Genomic DNA, 23,074 nt, shown 5'->3' with positions numbered 1-23,074 from the left:
TAGTCAGGGTGTGTAGCTAGCATGAAAAACATATGCTGATTCAGTGAGATAGTTGGGCTTGTTTCTTTGCTAACAAGTTAATCCTCGGTACAGTCTTTGTAAGCCGAAACCGAAGTATTTTGAGAAACCAGTCACGTACCCCCAAAATATCTCTCCCGTACCCCTGGGGGTACGCGTACCCCAGGTTGAGAACCCATGCTCTACAAGAAGCAGAGTCTGCGCAAAACAACTTTTGAAAGAGTGGCAGCAACATTGCGGGATATGTTTATCTCTTTGCGAGACATCGAAGGAGGTAATTAAAGGAACGATTATTTTCGTGTATTATATAATCACACTATGTAATGCCTGGGGGTTGGGATGACATGTTCCTCCCTTCGATCTCCTTTGTTGTTAAATGCAACAATAAATAATCAATCAATCAATCAATACTACTTATGATAAAACTCGTTTACTTAAAGTATTTCTACAATATTAGGCTAATGGACCAAACTCATTGTGGTTTTAGGATATGGTAGTAGCCTTTTGGGGTGTCTGGGATGAATTCATGCCCTTACATTTACTAGCAGTTTACGTCTTGATGCTCCCGGCGGCTCCTCCCACGTGTGAACGTACTTGCTCCCGAGAGCACCCAGCTCGTCTAGCCGCAAGATCGTCGCGGCTGTATTGCCGGCTAGGAATTGCCAGGTGTAAAGCCGCCTTTACACAACGACGCCATCATTCCGGCAGAACTAGCGAATTGCCTCTCTCTCTCTCTGTAGCCTATATCTTTTTCCCATTGTTTCCTTCATTACTCATTTTTAACAGTAAAACTGCGTATATCGTACAGCATAATTAGCGGAAATAACCAAACAGGTACTCCACCAGCTCTCCTAACTAGCCTATTATCTCTCTCTCTCTCTCTCTCTCTCTCTCTCTCTCTCTCAAGCTTATTTATTACCCATTGTTTCCATCTTTTCCTATCTGGGTATTAATATGCTGCATAAATGAAGGAAACTAGCAAACAAGCACTTCAATCAGACTCCAATACGTTACGCCTTCACCACGGTACTATTTATTAAACTCCTCTTTCCCCTCCCTCCAGCCTGTCTCCTATTTTTCCTTCTTACTCTCCAACTCAAGAAACTGAAGTGTAGCAAAAAGGAAGAAAGGGAGCAAGTACTTGGGATCAAAAAGTTTCCACAGGGACGCGCGCATTATAGCCCGCCGTGATAGCGAGCCGCCTGTCCCTCCTCCTTCCCTCAAACATTTCGGCGCCCAAGCACACACATTCGACAAGTCTTTCGTAAGGATTGTGGGTATTTACAGAGGTACTTTTATGACCCTGAAGGTAGATTGACCTTTCTATACTACCATGAACGTGAAGAAGACTCATGAAAACCCGATTAATCTCCTTTATGATCTTTGGAAAAAATGACTAACGTGAGAGGCGGAAGCGGCTCAGAATATCGGCCCCCTTATCGCATTATTCTCCTTTCTCTCTCGTTGTAACCCTAGAAATTTATATAACATGCATCACAGATTAAGGAATAAAAGGTGTGAGTGTCGGGGTGAGAAAGACTACACAAAAACGATGTCAACTCAACAGCAGAAAATACACCTCTCTCTCTCTCTCTCTCTCTCTCTGCTAACGAGGCTTTTCACTTTCCTCGTTTTCCCTTCTCACACGACCAAGCAGGTACTCACCATGCCGTGCCTCACTCCCATCGGCGTCAGGAGCTTGAGTCACCGCCGTTTCATCTTCAGAACACAACACAGAGACGAATTAAATGATCTACCTACGGAAGACGGACACGCGGACGTCACGCCATCCCACTACTTTTTTGTTTACTACCCCGCCCCGCCCTCTGGTGTGATTGCAAATGAAAGCCGTCCTGCGTCTGAGTCTTTTAAGAATAAATAAGTTAATAAGTAAGTAAGGTAAGTAAGTCAAGGTTAGCAAGTTGTGTGCTATAGTCTATCGAATTTAACTTGAGCCTTTAGGCACGGCTCCCCTGAGCCGCTTATGCCACATCACCCCATCACTCTCCTCAGAGGAGCTCGCTAACCCCCTCTCTCTCTCTCTCTTATTTACGTTATATATAATATTTTTTGCTTGGCTGTGCAGGATGCGAAAGTGAGAACTACGTGAGTCTCCCATGGTGGCGAACGGGTGAATAGTGCGGCACCATCATATGAGTCACGTTGCCAAATTAAATGGAAGGTTTACAGAGTCGATCGTGGTCTTTCCCTCAAATCCCAAGCCCTTCATAACACCATGCAGTCGTATTATGAATATATTTATATTCCATAAATAGATAACGTACAGAGTACAGACTAACAGTGAGACAGATCGCCATGCGCAGGTCATCGCTAGATCTGTAAACAATGGGGGGTTTCCCGGGCCAAGCCACAGGGCTCAAGTTAGTCGATGGACTATAGTGTTATTGTGGGATTTTTACAGTGCCGCCACTTATATTATTTTTCAGTCAGCACCAAGTGGTTTAAGAATACCATCATGCTGTCCTGAAGAAACTCTACCAACGATATAGGCGAAGACTTAAAAAATAAATAAATAAATAAATATTTCAGTATTTTTTAAGTCTTCGCCTATAGCGTTGGTAGGCTTTCTTCAGGGGCCTGGTGGTCGGCCCAACCCTGTCATGGCGCAGGCAATTTTTATAGTGCCGCCATTTATTGTTGGCTCATGCTGCCCTCCGGAACTCATTCTTGATTCACTTGGACGGTTTCTTCTAGTCTGGGTTGGTGGTGGTCTTCAGGACAGCATGTGGGTATTCTTAGGCCACTTGGTGGTGACTGAAAAATCCCAAGTTGTAGCGTGCGGATTCGAACCCGCGTCGTCCAGTACGCAGCGAATGCAGGGCCTGCATGCTAACCACTCAGCCACCGCCTACCCCTGTTTAATACTTGTGTCATTTTGAGTATCAAAAAAATCTTATTTAAAGTGGATCTTGGTAATTTTTGGTTTGAGGCCTTAATAATCACTGCATGTTTCTTTTACTTCTTGGGCACAGGTAATTTTGCATAGCTTGATGTCTTCTCCTCTGCCTCTTGTAGCTTTGACAGGATAACATTTTCTATTCTTCCAAAACCTTCTGGAAACCTTAATAATATCCTTAGTATATGTCCCAAAAGTCAAACCAAGATTACTTAGGATAGCCAAAAATACCCAGTTTGGTACACAAGTATCCACAAATCAGCAACACAAGATATATGGCATATTTATTTAGATACTTTTTAAAAATACATATTATTACATAAACAATATATATACAAGATACATATTAAAACCACTATGGTGATAGCCAGAGAATGTATGCACATTTGGTTTTAGGCAGTAACTGTCCTTACATCTCACACCGCTGGAAAAGTACGCGCCATGTCTCTCCAAGCACCAAACTATAAAGCAGGACAGCAAGAGTCAAGATAATGTCTCTATCATAGTGATGTTTGCTAATTTGTACACATCATTCCAATTAGTACTCACATAAAAAAAAGACAATAGAGCTGAACTAGAAAAACATATTATCTAAATGATGTTTGATAATGTAACAATAAAATATTTGATGGCATTTCAGCTCACTTCTCACTTCCTTGAAATGAGTACCAATAGGAATAGTGCACACAAATTAGTAAACATACCTTATGCTACAGCCCATGGTCTGTAACCTTACAATGACAGCATTACACGAAGAGCCATCTTGCAAAATGCAATAGTGCCGGTGTTTTTACAACTATCTTTAGATGAATGGCATTAGTCAGGCACAATACAGTTGAGTGCATCATGAGTCTTCAGAGATCACATTATTACCATCAGGATACTTATTCATATCAAGAACACTGGAGAATTGGACAGAATCTTCAATAATTTTTCAAAGGCAAGGTAAGGTAATGTTGGGGGCATATGTTATAGTTGTGCATGCTCTTAGTATTCATCTGTCACATTAGTCCTTGAACTTGAACCCTGGGACACAAGGTCAGTATGACATCCAGTTTACCACAGTTTTACCTTCCCAAGGTTTCCCCAGGTACTCATTTATTGGCCAGCCCAAAAGGGAGGATGAACAGGATGAACAGCAGAGTAGGCTGTGCACCAGCTGCCCAGACCGGGATTTGAACCCAGGCCCACAGGTTGGTTGCTAGGCGTGCTAACCACTGTGCAAAATAATCTTCTCATCTTGAGAATAACTTCTCAAAATGTGCCTAAAATGAATGAGTAAATAGTACAGCCCTTTTAAAACTAAAGCAGTAAACCGTATCAAGAGCTTAAAATAAAACCAAATAAATGTATACATGATTCAATAAGATAGTAAAAAATAGAAGAAAATCAATTCAGATTCAGTGGTGACATAAGTAATGTATTAAAATATGTGCAGAACCAGTATATAGTTTGTCAAATAAAGAGTGAAAACATGACCATACAATTAATTCAGTTAAGGCCTCAGAGATAAGACGTGAGTGGCTATGAGGGCAGAATTTATTTCCCATATGCCTCTTTGGTCAAGACAAAAAATAATACAGCATTACAAAGAAAGTGGTAGAGAAGGTTATGAAGACTTGTAGTGTGACAATGAGGAGCTCAAAGGAGACTTTTAAGGGCTATGGAGACAGGACTACCTCTTATTCTAGGTGCCTCTGTATGATTAAGACAAAAAATAATACAGCATAACAAAGGAAACAGTAGAAATTCAGAAGAAAGCTTGCAGCAGCAGAGAATGGAGGGAGAAATAAGGAAGAGAGCAGTGAAGGACAAGCAGGTAAATGGTGCCTTGGAGTGATGTGAATGGAAGAAGTGTGAACATGAGGGTAAAGGTTATAAGAAATATTATCCTCTCAAGTGTCATATGCACCAGACATGGATGTGGAATGTAGAACAGCAATCACAAATACATGCAATGGAAATTAGCTATATAAGAGGTGCATGTGGTGTGTCAGGATGGAATGAAGAAAGTAATGAAAGTATATATGAGTGTAACAGCAAAGACTGGATTGTGTAATGATTGAATGGGTAATGTGTGGTGCTCTGAGATGGTTTGGACATGTGATGAGAATGAGTGACAATGACTGTGAAGAGAGTGTAAAGGGGAAATGGATCATTAAAGTGGACGAACATTGGAGAGTTGGTAGGTATGGGAGAGGGAGTGCTGGAACAGAGATAGTTAGAGGCACTTCTGCCATGGCCAACTAATTCCTTGGGGAAGTTCCAGTGAGGAAACAAGGCTTTTAAAATTACAGAAGTATGAAGTATGACATTCCCATTCCCATTTTTTGTCTCTCCTTAATACAGCTCAACAGAGAAAATGGTGGAGAAGACTACATAGAAGAGTTGCAATGTGACATTCTTGCTTCTGACTGAATGTAGAACAACAGAGAATGGAGATAATAATGCAGCAGACATAGAGTATATACATTCATACTTCCAACTTTGAATACAGCACAACAATGAAAATGGTCGAGTAGATTATGAAGAAAACTTGCGGCACAACATTCACATTTCTGATTTTGAAATCATTGTGGAGGTCCTTGAGTTGTGCTTGAATTGGACCCGCTTGTTGGGAAGGCCCATATCTCTCTCTGGGGTGTCAATGCTGCTGCTGCTGGCAATGGAGGCGGAGTCCCTATCATCGCTGAAAGAGAAGAAACTGGTATTGTAGTGGACACTGTAACCTTGTGTGTCATGGGCTGGAGCAACAGTATAGGCACTCATCCCTATACGAGTAATCGATGTACAATGGGTCATTTCTATGATCTTTACTTTCCCTACCAAGAATCTGTATATGATCCCCTACAACTGGTGTAAAATCTGTCTGTCACTGATGGTGCAATCATGTGCCACTGTAGTGATACAATTACATGATCATTAGGCTGCACAGTTTACAACACTATCAACAGAATATAAAACTAGTGGTACAGTGGTGTATTGCTCATCATCCAGGTCACAATCCAAGTCACTTTTTCCATTTTCTACAGGCAGGCAGCTGCACCATCTTAATTTCTTTATATATGATGTCACATCCCTTGTGGGGCCTCGCATCCCCTTCATTGTTGACAGACTGATTAAACAGTTGTGGTAACACACCTAAGCCTGAATCGCTAATGCCAGGTAAGTTATTCCATACGGTAAGTTTGAAATCATTTAACAAGAAATTCAGGCCCCAAGCAGTGAATTGGCAGTTCTCTCCACCTGGCCTGGCAGGATGGCAAAAGGCTTCCTCAATAACAGTAATTTTTACCCTCTTAAATTTGCAAATTTGCAATAACAAATGAGATATCCCAGCTGGTTATCTGAATCTACCTTGATACAATAATCATATCAGACAAGGCTGTCAATTCATCATTTGTGCCAGTAGTCCTGACTCTCCACTCGTCTGTGTATGCACATTAATTTCTCATCTTCCACGCATTCCTGATAAACTACATTCATCACACATGGTGACATTACACTTCTGCCTGAAGCTCTAGGAAAGTGGTAGGCATTAACGAGACAGAAGATAGTGAAATGTACCCAGGCCTAGCAGGAGGCGGGAAGCAAACAAAACCATTCCTTCTCCCATGAAATTGTAATATATTTCATACAAAAAGTTACTGCAATTAAACACTCCAGTTTGATGGTGGCTCTTTTATGAATATTTTTTCATTAAATTTAGTGGCCAGAAACATATCCTCATTAAAGGTAATGTGTGATGGCAGTGCTCATCTCCACCCTCTTGGCCCTTTGAGCCTGTGGTGGGAGAGAACCCTTAATCTGACACAGGGCCAGTGTAACATTCAGGCAACTGCAGTTTACCTTCCCAAGGTTTCCCCAGATACCCCTTTACTGACCATCCCAAAAGAAAAGATGAACAGCTGGGTGGGCTGCAAGCCGACTGCCCGGGCCGGGATTCTAACCCAGGCCCACAGATTCAGTCATATATGCTAACAACTGCACCACGGAGGCATGTATCCTCATTGAATCCGTGTTATAAAACTCTAGGTATGTGACTGATCACTTTGCAAACAGTTTTTCAACAACCTAACCCAGATGAAGTGTGAAGGATGCCTGTACTTGGACAGCCTCTCAGGACTAGGCTATCTTTGACACTTCTCATTCAGCACTCCAGGCTGTACTCAGGCTGGGGAAAACAATACTCTGGAAAACTGAACCAAGGTATAAAAAAGAAATGTCCAAATAAAGGTTGATCATCATAGTTTAATTCTGACAATATTTCATTGTAGAACTCTGCTAAATTTTCCACAATAGTTAGTTTTTCTGACATGAGTACTAATTGGAATAGCACATACAAACTGTTGACCTATGTTGTCCTATGCATCTTTTACCCAAAAGACAGGGCTGAACAGGCAAGTGAGTTATAGTGAATTAAATATCCTCAATAATGCCACATCTCTGCTAGTCACTTGAGTGATGATAAATTATTGTTAAGTGTAAAGACACTGTGCACTATTAACACTTACAGCTTTAGGGAGTATGAAGGCAGAGTTCCCCAGGTAGAGTTGAGCTCCATGTCCTCTGGGAACCTGGTCTCCACTTGTGTCACCTCCAGCTTCTCTGTACTCCTGCAGGCCACCATGATGCCCTCTGGTGTTAATGCTGAACCTGAAAATATAAGACACAATTATATTTCCTTTCTAGTGGCAGGATCTTTTCATATCCTTCAAACATACACAGAAACAAATACATGTAATGCCCAGCAGATGTGAGGCAAAAGGAGTACAACCACTACCTATGAAGAGAGGTCTTGGCATGCTTCTGGAGGCCATCCTCACAGGAGGACTGGCATCTGTGTCTGATTCACTGTCAGGTGAGGATTTGGTAAAGCTGTCAGCACAGATCTCCACAACCTCTATGGCGTTTTGGTGTATGATGTACAGGAATGGACTCCGGTACTCTGCAAGGGAGGAAAGATCATTACTAAAGAAAGTCTGGGTGACCTGCATGATGTGTTGCCTTCTTATTACTGATCATGTTAAAAATAATAAAATATTGTTAACCACGTGATATCAGTCATGCAAAGGTAAAAAACAGTAAAGTCAGACCTACCACTAGCCATGGGGTCTGGTAACACATCCCATAATGGATGAAGTGTGCTAAAAGTAAACTACTGTGTGATAGACTTCCCTATAGCTGTGGGGTCTGGTAACATAACCCAAAATGGCTAAACTATTCTAGAGGTAAACAATGTGACAAAGACTTGCCAATAGCTATGGGGAGTCTGGTGAACTTGATGTCGTGCTCACGAGACCGCTGGCCGTAGGGGTCAACAAACACAGCAAACTCATGGAAGCACAGCAGGTACTCCTCATGCTTGCCCGGCTTGGAGACCTGACAGAAATAATTAACTTAAACACTGCTAAAGCCAAATAAGAGATCACAATAAAGAACACAGGGATGAAAAGCAGCTCAGGATCTTGGTGGGTTGTGGATAATGGTGTATTTGCCACTTTGTATACACTTCCTCTGAGTTCTCAAAAGGGAAAATACCGAGAAATTGAGCTGACATAAAAAAAGTTAAATATCAGTCAAGATTGATTACTAAACTTTATCATAACATTTAATTTTTGTTCCTAAGCTTAATGTGGGACCTTTAAAACTAGTGATGCCCTCTACCTTCAAGTAGTTTGAAAGTCTCCATATTCCAGTGTAGTTCTTATTCTGATGAGCAATAAATTAAAGGCTATAGAACAAGCCTACCCTACATGAACATAAAAAAAGACCACCTCCCTCACAGAGCATTGGGCCTAACACTTACTTGGATGATGGCCACAGGGAAGGAGGACATCTGGGCTGACCCATAGATGGCATAAGCCAGGGATGCATCAGACTCATCCAGGAACTCTGTGTAAGTGGTGAGGATGAAGTAATTAGTACCTTCTGTTTCTCATAATTCCCTCTCACTGTGATAATAGATACAATATGCTCACTAATTTGTACATTTCATTTCAATTAGTACTTATATCAGGAAAATTGAGCAATCCAACCATCTATGTGGCTATATCTCTGATGCCATATCCCTTCACAGGGAATTCCCCCAAAGGGATGACCACAGTAAAAGTCTAATTTTCTGCACATTCTCTCTGCACATTCAAACCTTAACCTGCCAACTCTCTCTTCAATCCTCACCCACTTTGTTACTCCAATTTACAAGTGGTCTACTTGATACAAAGTCCCTCAATCTTAATCTCATTCACTCTTCAAATCTCATACAACATCCTGGCACACCAGTACAGCTCATCTACACTGCCAGTGTGATTGTTGTGCTACATTCTATGTCCATATCTTTGAAATTCAGCTTACCCAAAAATTATACTTAGGTAGCTCTAGTAAGAAAGCAATCAGCTTTTCAAAATCATGCTCTTTAAAGGTTGCATATCTAAATGAAGCTTGCAAGAAGTGAGAGGCAGTACTTATTTCATAAAAGAATAAAATTTACAGATCAAACTCTAGCTTGACAAAATCTAACTTTCTTGTGAATACTTATTGGAATGGTGAGTAAACCTTGGTAGCCCTAACTTACACAAGCAGACATTAATTTACCAGTTATAATAAAGTGATGATGGCCAGAATTAGGGTATGAACTGTGTAAACAAGTGGAGCAACCATACCATTAACCAAACTTTCCTCCCTTTATTATTTTGTGCTTTCTTCCTTCTCTTAACCCTACTCCCTACCCATACAGAGAACAAGGTTTGTGAAGATGATAATAATGATGATATAAAACTTTAACATCACAAAAAGAACAAAACTGTACCTTCAATCTCAAAAGTCTTCAGGTCGATTTCATAAAACTTCTCGGCCCCAACGATGAGGGATGCCTGAGTAAAATAGAGGCAGCTGCAGGGCTCCTGAGTGCTGTACTGGTTACACAGGCTGAACTTGTCCTCCAGCTCCTTCCATAACAATATACTGCAAGCCACCAGAATACAAATACATTTCAGTAACATTAAAAATAAAAATAAAATAAAAAATAAATAAATAAATAAAAAACTATAACTGTACAAGCATGAACATAGAAACTTAGGGCATCAAATAGGAAAACTCCAAGTTTCCATATAATTTTCACCTGTCAGGTCTTGAGTGACAAGCATTCCTTATCTTACCAAATGCGATCAGAGGATGCAGCACACATAAAGGTCTGCCCAGCCTTGGTGGTGCCTGCTGCCAAGAGGTGGCAGCCCTGCAGGGGCTCAACACGCATTGGGCTGATGGATGGCTTGGTCAGCTGCATGGCCTCTGCTGCCAGGGTCAGTGTGCTGGTGTCAATCATGTACACCAAATTGTCCTTCCCTGCAAAGTCAATTAGGTGAAAACTGTAACCTGCTCTGCCTGCAGTCATGTATTATCTTCATTACAGGAGAGATACTTGTCTAAACATTATACGGCAGTAACATATCAAGAGTGCACAATAGCATACCAGCAATGAGCAGAGCAACACCAGCAGACTTCACCAAAACAATCTGGTGGACGTTAGTGAGGCCCTCAATCCGTGACCGAGACTTCAGCTTGCCATCATCATCTACTAGGAAGGAATAGAGACCCTCTGCTGCACCAATGACGACTGTCTGTGGCAAACAAGGAGTCATGAGTACAATTGCATTAGTTTGCTGTACTGTACTGTACTGAAATAGAATAGATGTGGGATATTTAATAGATGACTAGGACACACCATCATTTTAACCTAATAGCCACCAGGTTGCTATTTCATGTAATGAAGTAACACTCATTTAAGAAAGACTTGCAAGACCTGAATAAGCAATACAATTCATCAGGAACCATTTCCCAACTGATTAATCCTGCCCTTTCTTGATGGATAATTTTCCCTTCTTAATTCAAAGGGAATATGGTTGGTGGTTATGAGATTCTTGTTCTATATATTTGAGCAGCCTGATGTATGTGCAGTACAATTTATCAGGAGCCATTCCTCACTAATTACTCAATGTCTATTCTTCTTCCAAGTTCACAGCAAGAAAATAGTAGGTGGTTCTGAGATGCTTCTGTTCCCTGCTCTGAGCATGCCCTGCACCAAGCCCCGACTCACTGCCTGGCCAAGGTAGACCATGGTGTTCACATCCAGGGGACTTGGCTGGTCCAGGGCCAGCAAACAGTCGACCTGGATGTACTCCTCGTCCGCACACCCATTGCCGTCCTCCTTGGAAAGCTATGGGCCAGAGGTACAGTCAGTAAAACCTATGCACATAAATTCAAACTTTGCTTATGCTACCATTTAGTCATTAATTGCTGCACAAGTATGTATTAACCCTAGTGAAAAGATCTCCAATAACAAAATATAAGTGCAATTTTTCAAACAAATGTAAAGTACATATAGTAGAGCACTTACTGAATCCCTATACCTGACAAACACACAAATACATGACAACCACAATACAGTATCTTGTGATGAACACCACTGAGTGCCAGGGATCGAACCCAGGTCTTCTGAGTAGAAGTCAGGACTTCTACTCAGAAGGTTCAAGTTTGATCCCCGGCACTAAGTTCATTATGGGATTTTTTCTCTGTGTTAACGCAGTTTCCCAACACAATACAGTACTTGATCTTCCATCTTTCTCTCTTTGACAGTCCCTGTGCCCTGGCCTGTGTGCACCATACAACATATACAGAGGAAAAAGATAAGTGTTCTATGAAGGCTAACTTTTATCTTCCCCACACACTCTCCCTCACCTGAGCCACCACACTCTCCAAGGCAGTCACCCATGTCTGCTTCTCCTCAAAGTTGGTGGTCATGAGGTACAGGGTGTCTGAGGGTCCTGCTGCTGTCTTGGCACGTATTTCAACCTATGAGCAAGAACACTTCTAAGTAATACTTTAGGAATCGTAAGATCAACAAATGATTATTCAAACAGTTTCATCTAATGACTAGTCAGAGGTGTGCAGAAACATTCTGTTATGTGTAGACATTATGACAAGTGATGAAAGATGGTGAAGGAAACACGGGCTAGGGAACGAGTGTTTACTCCTGACTAGTTTCGCCTTAGTGGGCTTCTTCAGAGGAATAAGGTCAGCTCATTCCTCTGAAGAAGCCCACTAAGGTGAAACTAGTCAGGAGCAAACACTCGTTCCCTAGCCCGTGTTTCCTTCACCACCTTTCATCATTCTATGTTATGCTCAGAAACAAAATTAAATTTTAACAAGCTTAAAAACACAAACAACTCTGAACTTCATCAATAAAAACTGTAAACTTAATAACAGTCCAGGTTCTGTGACATGTGAGCTCTACCTTCAGGATGTATGGGAGGTCAACGCTGCTGGTGTTGGGGAGCTCTGAACGTGGCACAGTGGACATGACGGTCGTGGTGCAGCCTGGCCGAGTGAGGCAGACCCGGGCCCGGGCCTGTGTGTTGCTGGACGGCTCTTTGTCATAAACCAACACCGTCTCTTTCTCTAGGCAAATGTAGCAGCTCTCCCAGCAAGACTTGTCTGACCTGCAAAACCATAACTTGTCACAACTGTACTGATATAATGTGGTCTTACCCTGCAGTTTGGCCACTCAAGAGAAGCATTACTGTGGAGAGGAAGTACTCATGTAAAAGACAGCCATATAGAATCTGGCTATCACATATTCAGCTGAGACACAATTTGAACCAGTAAGGTGCCTCTGACACTTTAATGGTTAAGCTTCTTGAAAATTAGTATCCATATGGGAGTCAATCTCTAAAGTCTTAACAGCATAATTAAGAGTATTATTGTTTTAAACATGTATGCATGGTTGGTGTTGTGCCTTGTTACCTGGGCATCTTGAGCCAGCCCTGCAGCACATTTGGAGACTCGGCCCATGAGCTCGGCCTCTTCTCAGGGGAGTGGGTGGGCCTCCCCTTGGAGAGGTGTTCAGCAAACTGCATGGGCAGCCCACAGGTAGACGGCAACTCCTGAGAACACTTAATGTGTGCTGTCGTGCCACACTCCTGACACTTAGCAGCACTGCGGGCGAAGGGGATGCTGCCTAGACACCCAGCACAGCGGGCTCCGTGCATCTGCAGACCCAACTGCCACCTGCAATAAACATCTCTATATTTCCTCACATCCTAAAAATGTTGAGATGACAGTGACTGCAGTCACATTCAGGACACAATGTGCATCACTTAAGTTCCCTTCTATAGTATGTATAAATTATGGTGTGAATTGTTACAACAGGTTTGTATAGGTTCCAAAACCTAGGTACTTGGTTAGGTTTGCATTGAGGCAGACCAGACCCACTAGCCTCCCAGAATGCACCAAACTGTACAAAAGCACACTACAGCATACCAAGAGGAAGTGTACATGAAACCCTACACTGGCTCCCTCCACCCTGCCATGACCCACCTGTGAGGGATGCTGTGCCTCATGCGTTGCCTCGAGGTACTGTGGCGGGGCGTGGACACTTCTCCTCCAACCGGTGGTGGCCTCTTAGTCTGGGGTGTGCGTGGTGTCCAGGGTGACGGAGGAGGCATGGGAGTGCTGGGCAGCTGTGGGGTGCAGGCGCCCCGAGGAGTGCCTTTGCCATCCATCACACCACCTGTGAGGATGACCAGCCATACAGAAACAAAACAGTGGCACTTTTGGGGTGACATTTGTGAGGATAACAGGAGAGGTGTAGTGGTGAGGAGTACCTCGGTCATCTGTCACAACACCTGCACAAACAACCAACCATCTATCTATCTATATCTCCAATGCCACGTCCCCTCATGAGAACTACACAAGGTGGCCACAGCACATCTCCAACTTTCCCTGTTCTGGCACTTAATCGCAGTGCATTCAATCCCTAACTCATCCACACTACTGATCCATTTTACTGTGGTCTCTCCAATACCCTCTGCCTTAAACCTACCCTCATAAACTCTTTACAAAGTCATTCTCATTCATTCTTATCACCTGTCCAAACTATCTTGGATTACCATACTTCACCCATTTAATTACCTAACAATTTACTCCCATTGCTGTTACACCCATGAACAATATCAGGGTCTGGCTTGACAGTTCTAGAAAAAATGTGAATGTGCATGCTGCTCATTTCACATAGTCTCTCTGCCTGTAACTATGTTCTCTTGCTTTCTTCACTCTCAATCTTGCCACCCTGTTTACTTAAGCCAGTTGGGGGCATAGGCTAAGCTGCATATGGCATTGGTGCTCATCTTTCTCATTGGCCCTTGAGCCTGTGGTGGATGAGAACCCACTACCCAATTTACTCAAATAAGAAGTTTCCAAGGCTTTGTAAGAGAGCTCTGCTGCAGTGGTCAGGAGAGCAGCATGTGGCACTACTTACCCTTGTGGCCAGCCCGAGCTTTGGCTAGCTCCTTTTCCAGGCGTCTGTTAGTGGCACGTTCCCGGGCAAGCAACTCTTCCAACTCCCGGTACTGATGAGGCATTGAGAAGCCAAAGTTCTCCTTATTCTCCTTTCCAAACCACTTGTCCTTGAGATTCTGCAACAAGAATGGAGTCACTAAATGTGTGAATGCTGAAACTAAGGTTGCTACTGATGTGGATGGTGAGGTTGAGGATGGACAGGACAGCTGGCAGAAAAAAAGTGAGTGGAGAAACCAAAGTTGTAGTATTGATAGGAATGGATATGGCTGAAATAATAAAACAAGAAGAGAGAAACATAGGACTGCATGTTTTTTCTTTGGCATAGACCAGAGGTCGGCAGCCCACAATTTGAGAAGAGACAGTTTCTTCAAACTTGGCAGAAAAGAAGTAATGCTGGAGCCGCAGTGTAAATTATAAATGGAAATTACGAAACATTAAAATTTTCATCCTCCATATGGGAGTTAGATAATGTACCCACAGACAAGATAATAAAATACACTAAAATAATAATAATAATAATAATAATAATAATAATAATAATAATAATAATAATAATAATAATAATAATAATAATAATAATAATAATAATAATAATAATAATAGTAATAATAATAACAATTATAATTGCAGCTGTCATAAAATAAACTATTATATTTATGAATACATTCTTTTAAATCATATGATGTCAGCAACCTATTGTCAATCCTTTATAGCTAGTTACCACAACTGAACAAATGCTACATATTTTTAAACAACATGCTAACTTTATGTATTTCATATATATGGTCACCATGACTTCTGCTCCTGCATTTCATTGGAGAGCGTATGCTCACATTTTTCTATGATAATTTGGATATTTTTAAGTAGGTGGCAGGAGTCGCACAGGTCTCTTGAAAGAGCCACAGGTTGCTGACCACTGGAAAAAATTGAAGAGATAGCTACATGTAAAGAGAATAGAACATCAATGAGATGACAATAAATAAATATATATATATATATATATATATATATATATATATATATATATATATATATATATATATATATATATATATATATATATATATATATATATATATATATATATATATATATATTTCACAGGAGGTTGTCCTCTAGCATTCCCTCCCTCTATCTCACTCACATACACCCTTCTGGTCATCTTACTCTCCTCCATTCGCTCCATGTGGCCAAACCACTTTAAGGTCTGTCACTTCACTTCTTCCACCACTCCACACTTCTTCCCTTCACCCCTGTGCTCGTATACACTTTCTTTCTTTCGTACTCACTTTTTTTCTGCCAGCTGTCCTGTCCATCATTCCATCCATTCTACTCACACCACAAGCACTCCTCAAATAACTCATTTCCGCTGCCTGCACTCAAGACCTCTGACTTTCATTCCAGGTCCACGTTTCACTTGCATATGAGAGGGTTGGTGCTATTATTGTATTTCTCAAATCCCTCTTTACTTCCATGCTCACACTTCTGCCATTCATGATTCGTCCCAAAGACCCTACCACCCTTCTTCCTTGCAATGCCCTTTCTCTTAACTCTCCCTTCATACCACCATGCTTACACATAACTGATCCAAGGTACTTAAACTCATTGACCTCCTCCTTTTCTTCACCATTCAAAATGATTTTGCATTCTTTTTCATATTCAATTCCCACTCTATATGGGCATACAAAATTTACAACCTCACTTCTACTTCGCTCACAAACCATCACTTTACTTTTGTTGACATTTACTTTCAGCTTTCTCCTATTACAGACACTATCAAAAACACTGACCAAATTTTGTAGGTCACTTTCATTTTCTGCAATGAGCACCGTGTCATCAGCAAACAGTATCGAATTCAGTACCCACTTCCTTCCCTCATCGAACAGTCTTACTCCAACTTCTCCAACTTTGCCCTTCATTTCTCTAATGACACCATCCATATAAATATTGAATAACCATGGTGACATGACGCACCCTTGTCTTAAGCCCACTTTTATCTCAAAATGTTCACTTCTTTCTCCAGTAATTTTTATATGTAGATGCATCCCCATAGAAAGATTATTGCACTAAGCAGTTTTCCTCCCACACCATAAATCTTTAAAACATCCCACAATGCAATCCAATGGACTCTGTCATAAGCTTTTTCCAAATCCATGAAGGCAGCATATAGTTTCTTTCCTTTTGCTATTATTTTTTCTACTACCATCCTGAAGGCAAATATCTGATCCACACATCCCCTTCCCTTCCTGAAGCCTCCTTGTTCTTCACTGATTTTCTCTTCTGTAAGTCTTTGCACCCTCTCTATTATGACTTTTCCATATACCTTTCTGGGTGTGTGTGTGTGTACACACACACACACAAACACACACACACATATAATCTATATATATATATATATATATATATATATATATATATATATATATATATATATATATATATATATATATATATATATATATATATATATATATATATATATATATATATATATATATATATATATATATATATATATATATATATATATATATATATATATATATATATATATATATATATATATATATATATATATATATATATATATATATATATATATATATATATATATATATATATATATATATATATATATATATATATATATATATATATATATATATATATATATATATATATATATATATATATATATATATATATAAAACACTACTAATAAAAAATGCAATGAATTGTAATGTTGGCACGACTTTTACACACCTTCTTTTTCTTGCTGTCCATTTTTGACTGCAGGAAGTCAATCAGCTTGGTTTGTTGGTCAATGGTTCCTTGCATTCTCACTCTGGTGTCCTCCTGTAGGGCACGATGGTCTACCAGAGTCCTCTCCACCTCCTCAATCCTAGAAGAATGTTGACACCCTGCTCAACACTATGTATGCATTCAAAGGTTCAGTCCATCTATTTATCCAGTTAGCTTACACCCCACACTGCCAACTCAAACCCTGGACTCATGTTGATGAGGAACTAAGGACACTGCCTCCCTACCTGCCCTTGTACAGCTCAGCCTTGGAGATGGCCTCCTCCAGTCCCTCAGTGAGCTTGAAATTAGACTCCTTGAGAGTATGGATGTGCTCAATGTGGCCAGCACACTCTTGCTGGGTGAGGTCCCGTTGGCCCTGCACCTCCTGGAGCCGGCGTTCCAAGTTCTTAAGCAGCACCATTGCCTCACTCAGCTCCTGGTCCAGTGTCTCATTCTGATCAGTCATGGGAAGGGATTAGAGGCATATTAAATGCACCTACAGAAACACACTACCACCTTGACAACTACTCTCTCAGCCCCTGGTTCACAGCTTGCTTCTGAGCAGTCAAGGGAGCAGATTAGGCCTGCCTGCCAATTGGTACACCACCATTCCAACTGGTACCCATATTACAGGAGAATTATACTCTGGGAAACTGAGTTGAGGTACATATAAACAAGTCAAAATACTAATATACATTTCTCAGTTTGACAACAGTTAATTTCTATAACTCAACTCAATTTTCCAGTCATTATATTCCTGATATGGGAACTCATTGACATGGTGGGTAGAAACTGGTGTACCTAAGCTGCAAGAATAATTATCTACACCCATTGAGACACAATGTTACATTACAGCCCCTCACTCAGCTCCTGGTTCACAACTTCATCCTCAACAATCATAGGAAAAGATTAAATGAGTAATGTAACATAAGTTTTCCCAAAGCAGATGTGCTGTGCTGGGCCCTGAGCTTAAATATACATACACACACACACACGTATGCAATCACACATGCACGAACATCATACACACACACACACACACACACACACACACTACTACTACTACTACTAAAAGAAGGTATAAACACCAGGAGCACAAGAGGACATAGTAAAAAATTGAGGAAGGGAAGATGCTTGAGAGACATAAAGAAATATAGCTTCCCACAAAGCAATATAAAGGTTGGACAAATAGCAGGACTGTGACAAAATAGTGATAGAAATGAGGAAGTTGAGAGTGGAGTTTTGGGAAGTGAGTCAGGCACTGACCGAAGTATAAAAGAGAGATGAAGAGGCAAGGAGAAGAGACGAAGAGACAAAGAAAACGGTGGAAAAATTGAGAAAAATAATTAAACTGACTAAGGATCAGTTGGAAAGCCAAAAAGAAATAGCACAACTGAAGATGGAAAAATAAAAAAAAAGACAATGATACAAATTTTGAAAATGGAAAGAGATTAGTGTGATGGGGACAAACGAAGACATGGAGAATATGAAAGAAATTATAAAAAGAGAGGTAGCAAAGAGAGGAAATGATCAGCAGATTGTGGGTGTAAAGGTAGAGGAAAAGATTAAGGATGTGGTCAATGATGAATTGAAGGAGTGAAGTGAAAAAGACAAGGAAAAAACAAGCTTTGGGGAAATTCTAGAACAACAGCAACAGGAACAGGGACAAGACAGAAAAAGAAGTAGTGAATGTACTATAAATAGAGAAACAATGGTGAAGGACATGGCAGAAAAGAAAAAGTGTTTTATAGTTTGGTGTCAAGGAAGAAAAAAAAACAGTGAAGGCTCAGAAAGAGAGTAACAAGAGGAGTAAGGTGAAAAGTATATTGAGAAATATGAATAAGGAAGAGGAGAAAAAGATAGAGGAAGTAGATGAAATAACTAGACTGAGAAAATACGAGGAAGGAACAAACAGACCATTAACACCATTAAACCACAAAAGTTTTTCTCGGGAGATCCCCCCCCCATAAGGCAGAAGTCAGTGGAAAATACACTTTGAAACTGAGAAAAAGTCATAACGGATGTTTATAGAAAATTTTCTGGCGCACCCTGCTGTGAAATCTGTTTCTTTCTAGGTTGTCGCATTTGGCTGAATTCCAAGATTCCCCCAAAATTCCAACTTTATATTGATGCGACGTACAGGAAAATTTATTGAAGAAAAGTTGCTCATTTTATCATGATGGAGTCTGAAAAATATAGTTTATAATCTTTGATCTGGAAATTTACTGCCTACAGAGAGCCAAAGTTGCAGTGAAACTCAAAAAAAAAAAAAAAAAAAAAAAAATAAATAAATAAATAAATAAATAAAAAATAAAAAAAAATGTAGTTTTTTTCATTCTGGAATGAATCTCATTGAATAAAAGTTGTAGAAAATCATCCGTATAACTCAACTGTGAAATCAGATTATTATTTGGACAGACCGTTTGGCTGGAATTCCATGATCCTAAAAAAAATCCAACTTCCGCTTCCCACTCCTCTGAACATTCCTGTGAACAAGATATTGGTTCATCTAGAACATCACGTATATAAGTGGTGTCAAGACTACACTCGATCAGCACACACACTACGAGCAGAAACTAAAGGAAGACTGACAAAACAGATCGGCTGAGGGAACATAATCGCTCTGCAGATGCCATGATGCGTAGGCAGGAACTGTAGGCTATTTTTAGCACGGAGTGGTGGTATTACCATGGTAAGGGGCAAAAGAGGTGCCAGTTTGTCAGTTAGCATCGACAGAGACATAGTTACACAAGCCCTTCAAATTCCAGAGAGCTGCTCGCTCTCCGGCACTGGCATCATGCTCGTTGCCCACGTCTGAAAGAACTATATGATGCCAGCAGCATCATCGTCATTAAGGGGTTAAAGATAAAATTAAGGTCCCAAATGGTAACAGAAAGTGTACTAAATAGATCATGGAAACTAAACACCTCTGAAGAATATAAGCAAATATATGTGAGGAGAAATATGTCAGAGAATGAAAGAATGAAAGCTAAGGAATGTTAAATGAAGCAAAAAGGAGAAATTATGAAAGATCAGAAGAATTTTTGGGGGAAACGAAGAACGAAAAACTGAAGTGGTGGATAGGAGACGGAAGGAGGTAGTAAGGGTGTTGATAGAAAGAGGGGAAAAAAGGGAGAAGGGAAGAAAGGTTTAAAGATTGCATACACAAACATAGATGGTCTTATATCAAAGAAAATTGAACTAACTGATTATTTAAGGGAGATTGATCCAGATATTATATGCATAGTTGAAACAAAGCTTGTAAAAGAACTGGAACTTGTGCTGGAGGGAAAGAGCAAGTACAACATTTGGAGAAAAGATAGAAAAGAAGGAAAGGGAGGAGTGATGATAATGACAAAACAAAACCTGAAAGTGACTGAAGTGAGATATGGAAATGACAGTGCCGAGGTGATGGCTGTGCAGATACTGGTAAAAGGTGGAGAAGAAGAATAACATAATAGCAGCCTATGTCACCCCTAAAACCAAAAGTTGGAATGAAGTAAGACATCGGTCTTGCCTTACCAACCTATTAACCTTTTTGAACAATGTTTATACATGTTGGGACGCCCGAAGCCCATATGACGTAATTTACCTAGATTTTCAGAAAGCGTTTGATAAAGTTCCTCACGTTAGGCTTATTTCAAAACTGCGTTCCCACAGTATTAACGACCATCTATGTGCGTGGATTCATGACTGGCTCACCAACAGAGAACAACGTGTAGTTCTTAATGGTGAAGCATCGGATTGGCAACCCGTCACCAGTGGCGTGCCCCAAGGTTCGGTCCTGGGGCCAACACTATTCATAATTTACGTGAACGACTTAGAAACTGATATCCTATCAAAAGTAGCCAAATTCGCCGATGACACCAAATTAGGAGGTACGGTAATGAACAGTCAAAGTTGCGAGAACATTCAATCAGACTTAATAAGACTTGCCGACTGGAGCGAAAAATGGTAAATGAGTTTTAACGTAGATAAATGTAAAGTAATGCACATAGGTGAAAAAAATCCTAACTTTAAATATCAGATTCAAGGACATGAGCTCAGCGAAGTAAAACAAGAAAAATATCTTGGTGTCATTATCAGTAACACTCTTAAAATGAGTGATCAATGTTCTGCAGCGAGTAAAAAAGCCAATATGAAGTTGGGATTAATCTCAAGAAACTTTGATTATAAATCACCCAAACTTATGAAGAGATTATATTTAGCATTTGTAAGACCACACCTAGAATACACCGTTCAGTTCTAGCAAGACTTGATCTCTGATATAGCTCATATCAGAGATCAAGTTTTGCTAGGAAAGATACAGCGACGAGCAACCAAACAAATTCCAGCGCTCCAAAACTTGCCATATGATAAGCGTTTAAAGCGTTTAGATATGTTTTCCCTAAAAAAGCGAAGGATAAGAGGGGACTTATTTGAAGTGTTCAAAATCCTTAATGGACTTGACAACATTAACCCGAATAGTCTATTTCAGAGAGACACCAACACAAGAACACGCAGCAACGGTATGAAGTTAAAGGGAAATCGATGTAACACATTGGTGTGCAGAAGTTTTTTCAATAAGAGTCGTTGATCACTGGAATGGACTCCCACCGTCAGTAGTTAGCGCACAGAGTATCAATAGCTTTAAGTCTTCTTTGGATAAGTACTTCAGGGATATAAGATTATACTGACCCTTTTTCACATGTTTTCAGATAGATTGCAGCAAGACCTCAACCTATATTCATATAATTCTCCCCCACAACCTAGATTGCAAGTAGCGAAAGTCAACAATAGAGAAAAGCAACAGTTAATGTCCGCATGACATGTGGAGTGAGGTGTGGGTGCAGTAAGGTGACAGGTTACTGGTGCTGTGCCTAGTACCGCCGGTAAAACGAGGATCAAGCCTCCACCTGTGCCCCTGAAACTACACCTCACCCATCGTGAGTATTAGGGGGGATTCTGGGGCTGCCCTGTGTAGGCCACTCGGCCTCTTCCAGCCTCCCTGTATTTCTATGTTCTTACGTTCTTATGTAATGAAGTCATTTTCCCCCACAGCTTAGGTTACCAGTAGTGTAGTAATTTCCTCTTATTTCACTCTTTACTGTAAAATTTCCATGGCCCTTTCTTCCTTAAAGGTACATGGTGTTCTCTTCTAACTATTTCCTGCCGGCACGTTGCCGGAGGGAGAGGTGGGTGGGGAGAAGCCTTCATCTATTCTGTCCTGTCCTACCACACGTAGATTACTAGTAGTAGCAGTAGTAAACAGACACCCTCGTCATAGACCGATAGGTCTTCTGGTGTCTGTTCTTCCTATGTATTCCTATGTATAACAGTATGCTGGAAAATACAATACAGGCACTGACAGATGAAAAAAATAATAAAAAGGTAATATTAACAGACTTAAGTTGCAAAGAAGTGAAATGGGAAGATTTTGTTACGGAGGGTGGTGAAAATACTTGGGGAAGTAAACTATTGAAGTTGGTAACAGATACCCTGATGACGCAGTGGGCGCAAGGAGAAACAAGGTTGAGAGGGGATGACGAACCATCAAGACGACCTAATTTTCACAAAAAACGTGGGGTTGGATGAAGGAGTCAGTCATGAGGGCCCCTTAGGAAAGAGTGACCATGAACTATTGGAGATGATAACTTTGGAAGGATGTGAATATTGAGAAGAGGCTTATAAGGAAAGGAAAAACTACACTAAGGCAGATTACGTTGAACTCAAGACTTTCTTCAGTGGGATAGACTGGACTGATATGAAGGAGTACTAATATTCAAGAGAAATATGACACTTTTATGAATCTTTACGACATTCCATTTTACACAGTAAAAACTAAAGGAGAGAAAGCATGGCTTGAATGGAAGTGTGAGACAGCAAGAAGAAATAGAAATATGGCATGGAGGAATTTAAAGAAAAGACCAAATAAGAACAACAGGGACAAATACAAGAAAGCGAGAAATGATTATGTGAAAATAAAGAGAGAGGAGGAAGCTG

At 40.5% G+C, this 23,074-nt stretch overlaps 1 protein-coding gene and 1 long non-coding RNA gene across 3 annotated transcripts in view; both read right to left on the bottom strand.

Annotated features, from left to right (window-relative positions):
• LOC127003230 (uncharacterized) overlaps positions 1–1,822 on the bottom strand; it is a 79,673-nt gene extending 77,851 nt beyond the window's left edge. For both annotated transcript variants that reach the window (XR_007757019.1, XR_007757018.1), the window contains exon 1: positions 1,684–1,822. This is a non-coding gene — a long non-coding RNA (uncharacterized LOC127003230). The remainder of the gene's footprint in view (positions 1–1,683) is intronic.
• A 1,383-nt stretch (positions 1,823–3,205) lies between these two features.
• Positions 3,206–23,074, bottom strand: part of LOC127003224 (citron rho-interacting kinase-like) — a 47,903-nt gene continuing 28,034 nt past the window's right edge. The window contains exons 24-39 of the mRNA XM_050869605.1: positions 17,338–17,546; positions 17,054–17,192; positions 14,250–14,406; positions 13,310–13,502; positions 12,737–13,000; positions 12,228–12,432; positions 11,672–11,785; positions 11,031–11,150; positions 10,407–10,554; positions 10,093–10,279; positions 9,744–9,898; positions 8,745–8,830; positions 8,191–8,317; positions 7,719–7,883; positions 7,450–7,591; positions 3,206–5,624 (exon numbers count right to left, since the gene is read on the bottom strand). Of these exons, the coding sequence (XP_050725562.1) occupies positions 5,486–5,624; positions 7,450–7,591; positions 7,719–7,883; positions 8,191–8,317; positions 8,745–8,830; positions 9,744–9,898; positions 10,093–10,279; positions 10,407–10,554; positions 11,031–11,150; positions 11,672–11,785; positions 12,228–12,432; positions 12,737–13,000; positions 13,310–13,502; positions 14,250–14,406; positions 17,054–17,192; positions 17,338–17,546 (2,550 nt within the window). The 3' untranslated portion in view covers positions 3,206–5,485. The remainder of the gene's footprint in view (positions 5,625–7,449; positions 7,592–7,718; positions 7,884–8,190; positions 8,318–8,744; positions 8,831–9,743; positions 9,899–10,092; positions 10,280–10,406; positions 10,555–11,030; positions 11,151–11,671; positions 11,786–12,227; positions 12,433–12,736; positions 13,001–13,309; positions 13,503–14,249; positions 14,407–17,053; positions 17,193–17,337; positions 17,547–23,074) is intronic.

The sequence above is a fragment of the Eriocheir sinensis genome, chromosome 25, assembly GCF_024679095.1.
Source record: "Eriocheir sinensis breed Jianghai 21 chromosome 25, ASM2467909v1, whole genome shotgun sequence".
In the NCBI taxonomy this organism is placed as follows: domain Eukaryota; kingdom Metazoa; phylum Arthropoda; class Malacostraca; order Decapoda; family Varunidae; genus Eriocheir; species Eriocheir sinensis.
This window is presented reverse-complemented; position numbering and strand designations above follow the sequence as displayed.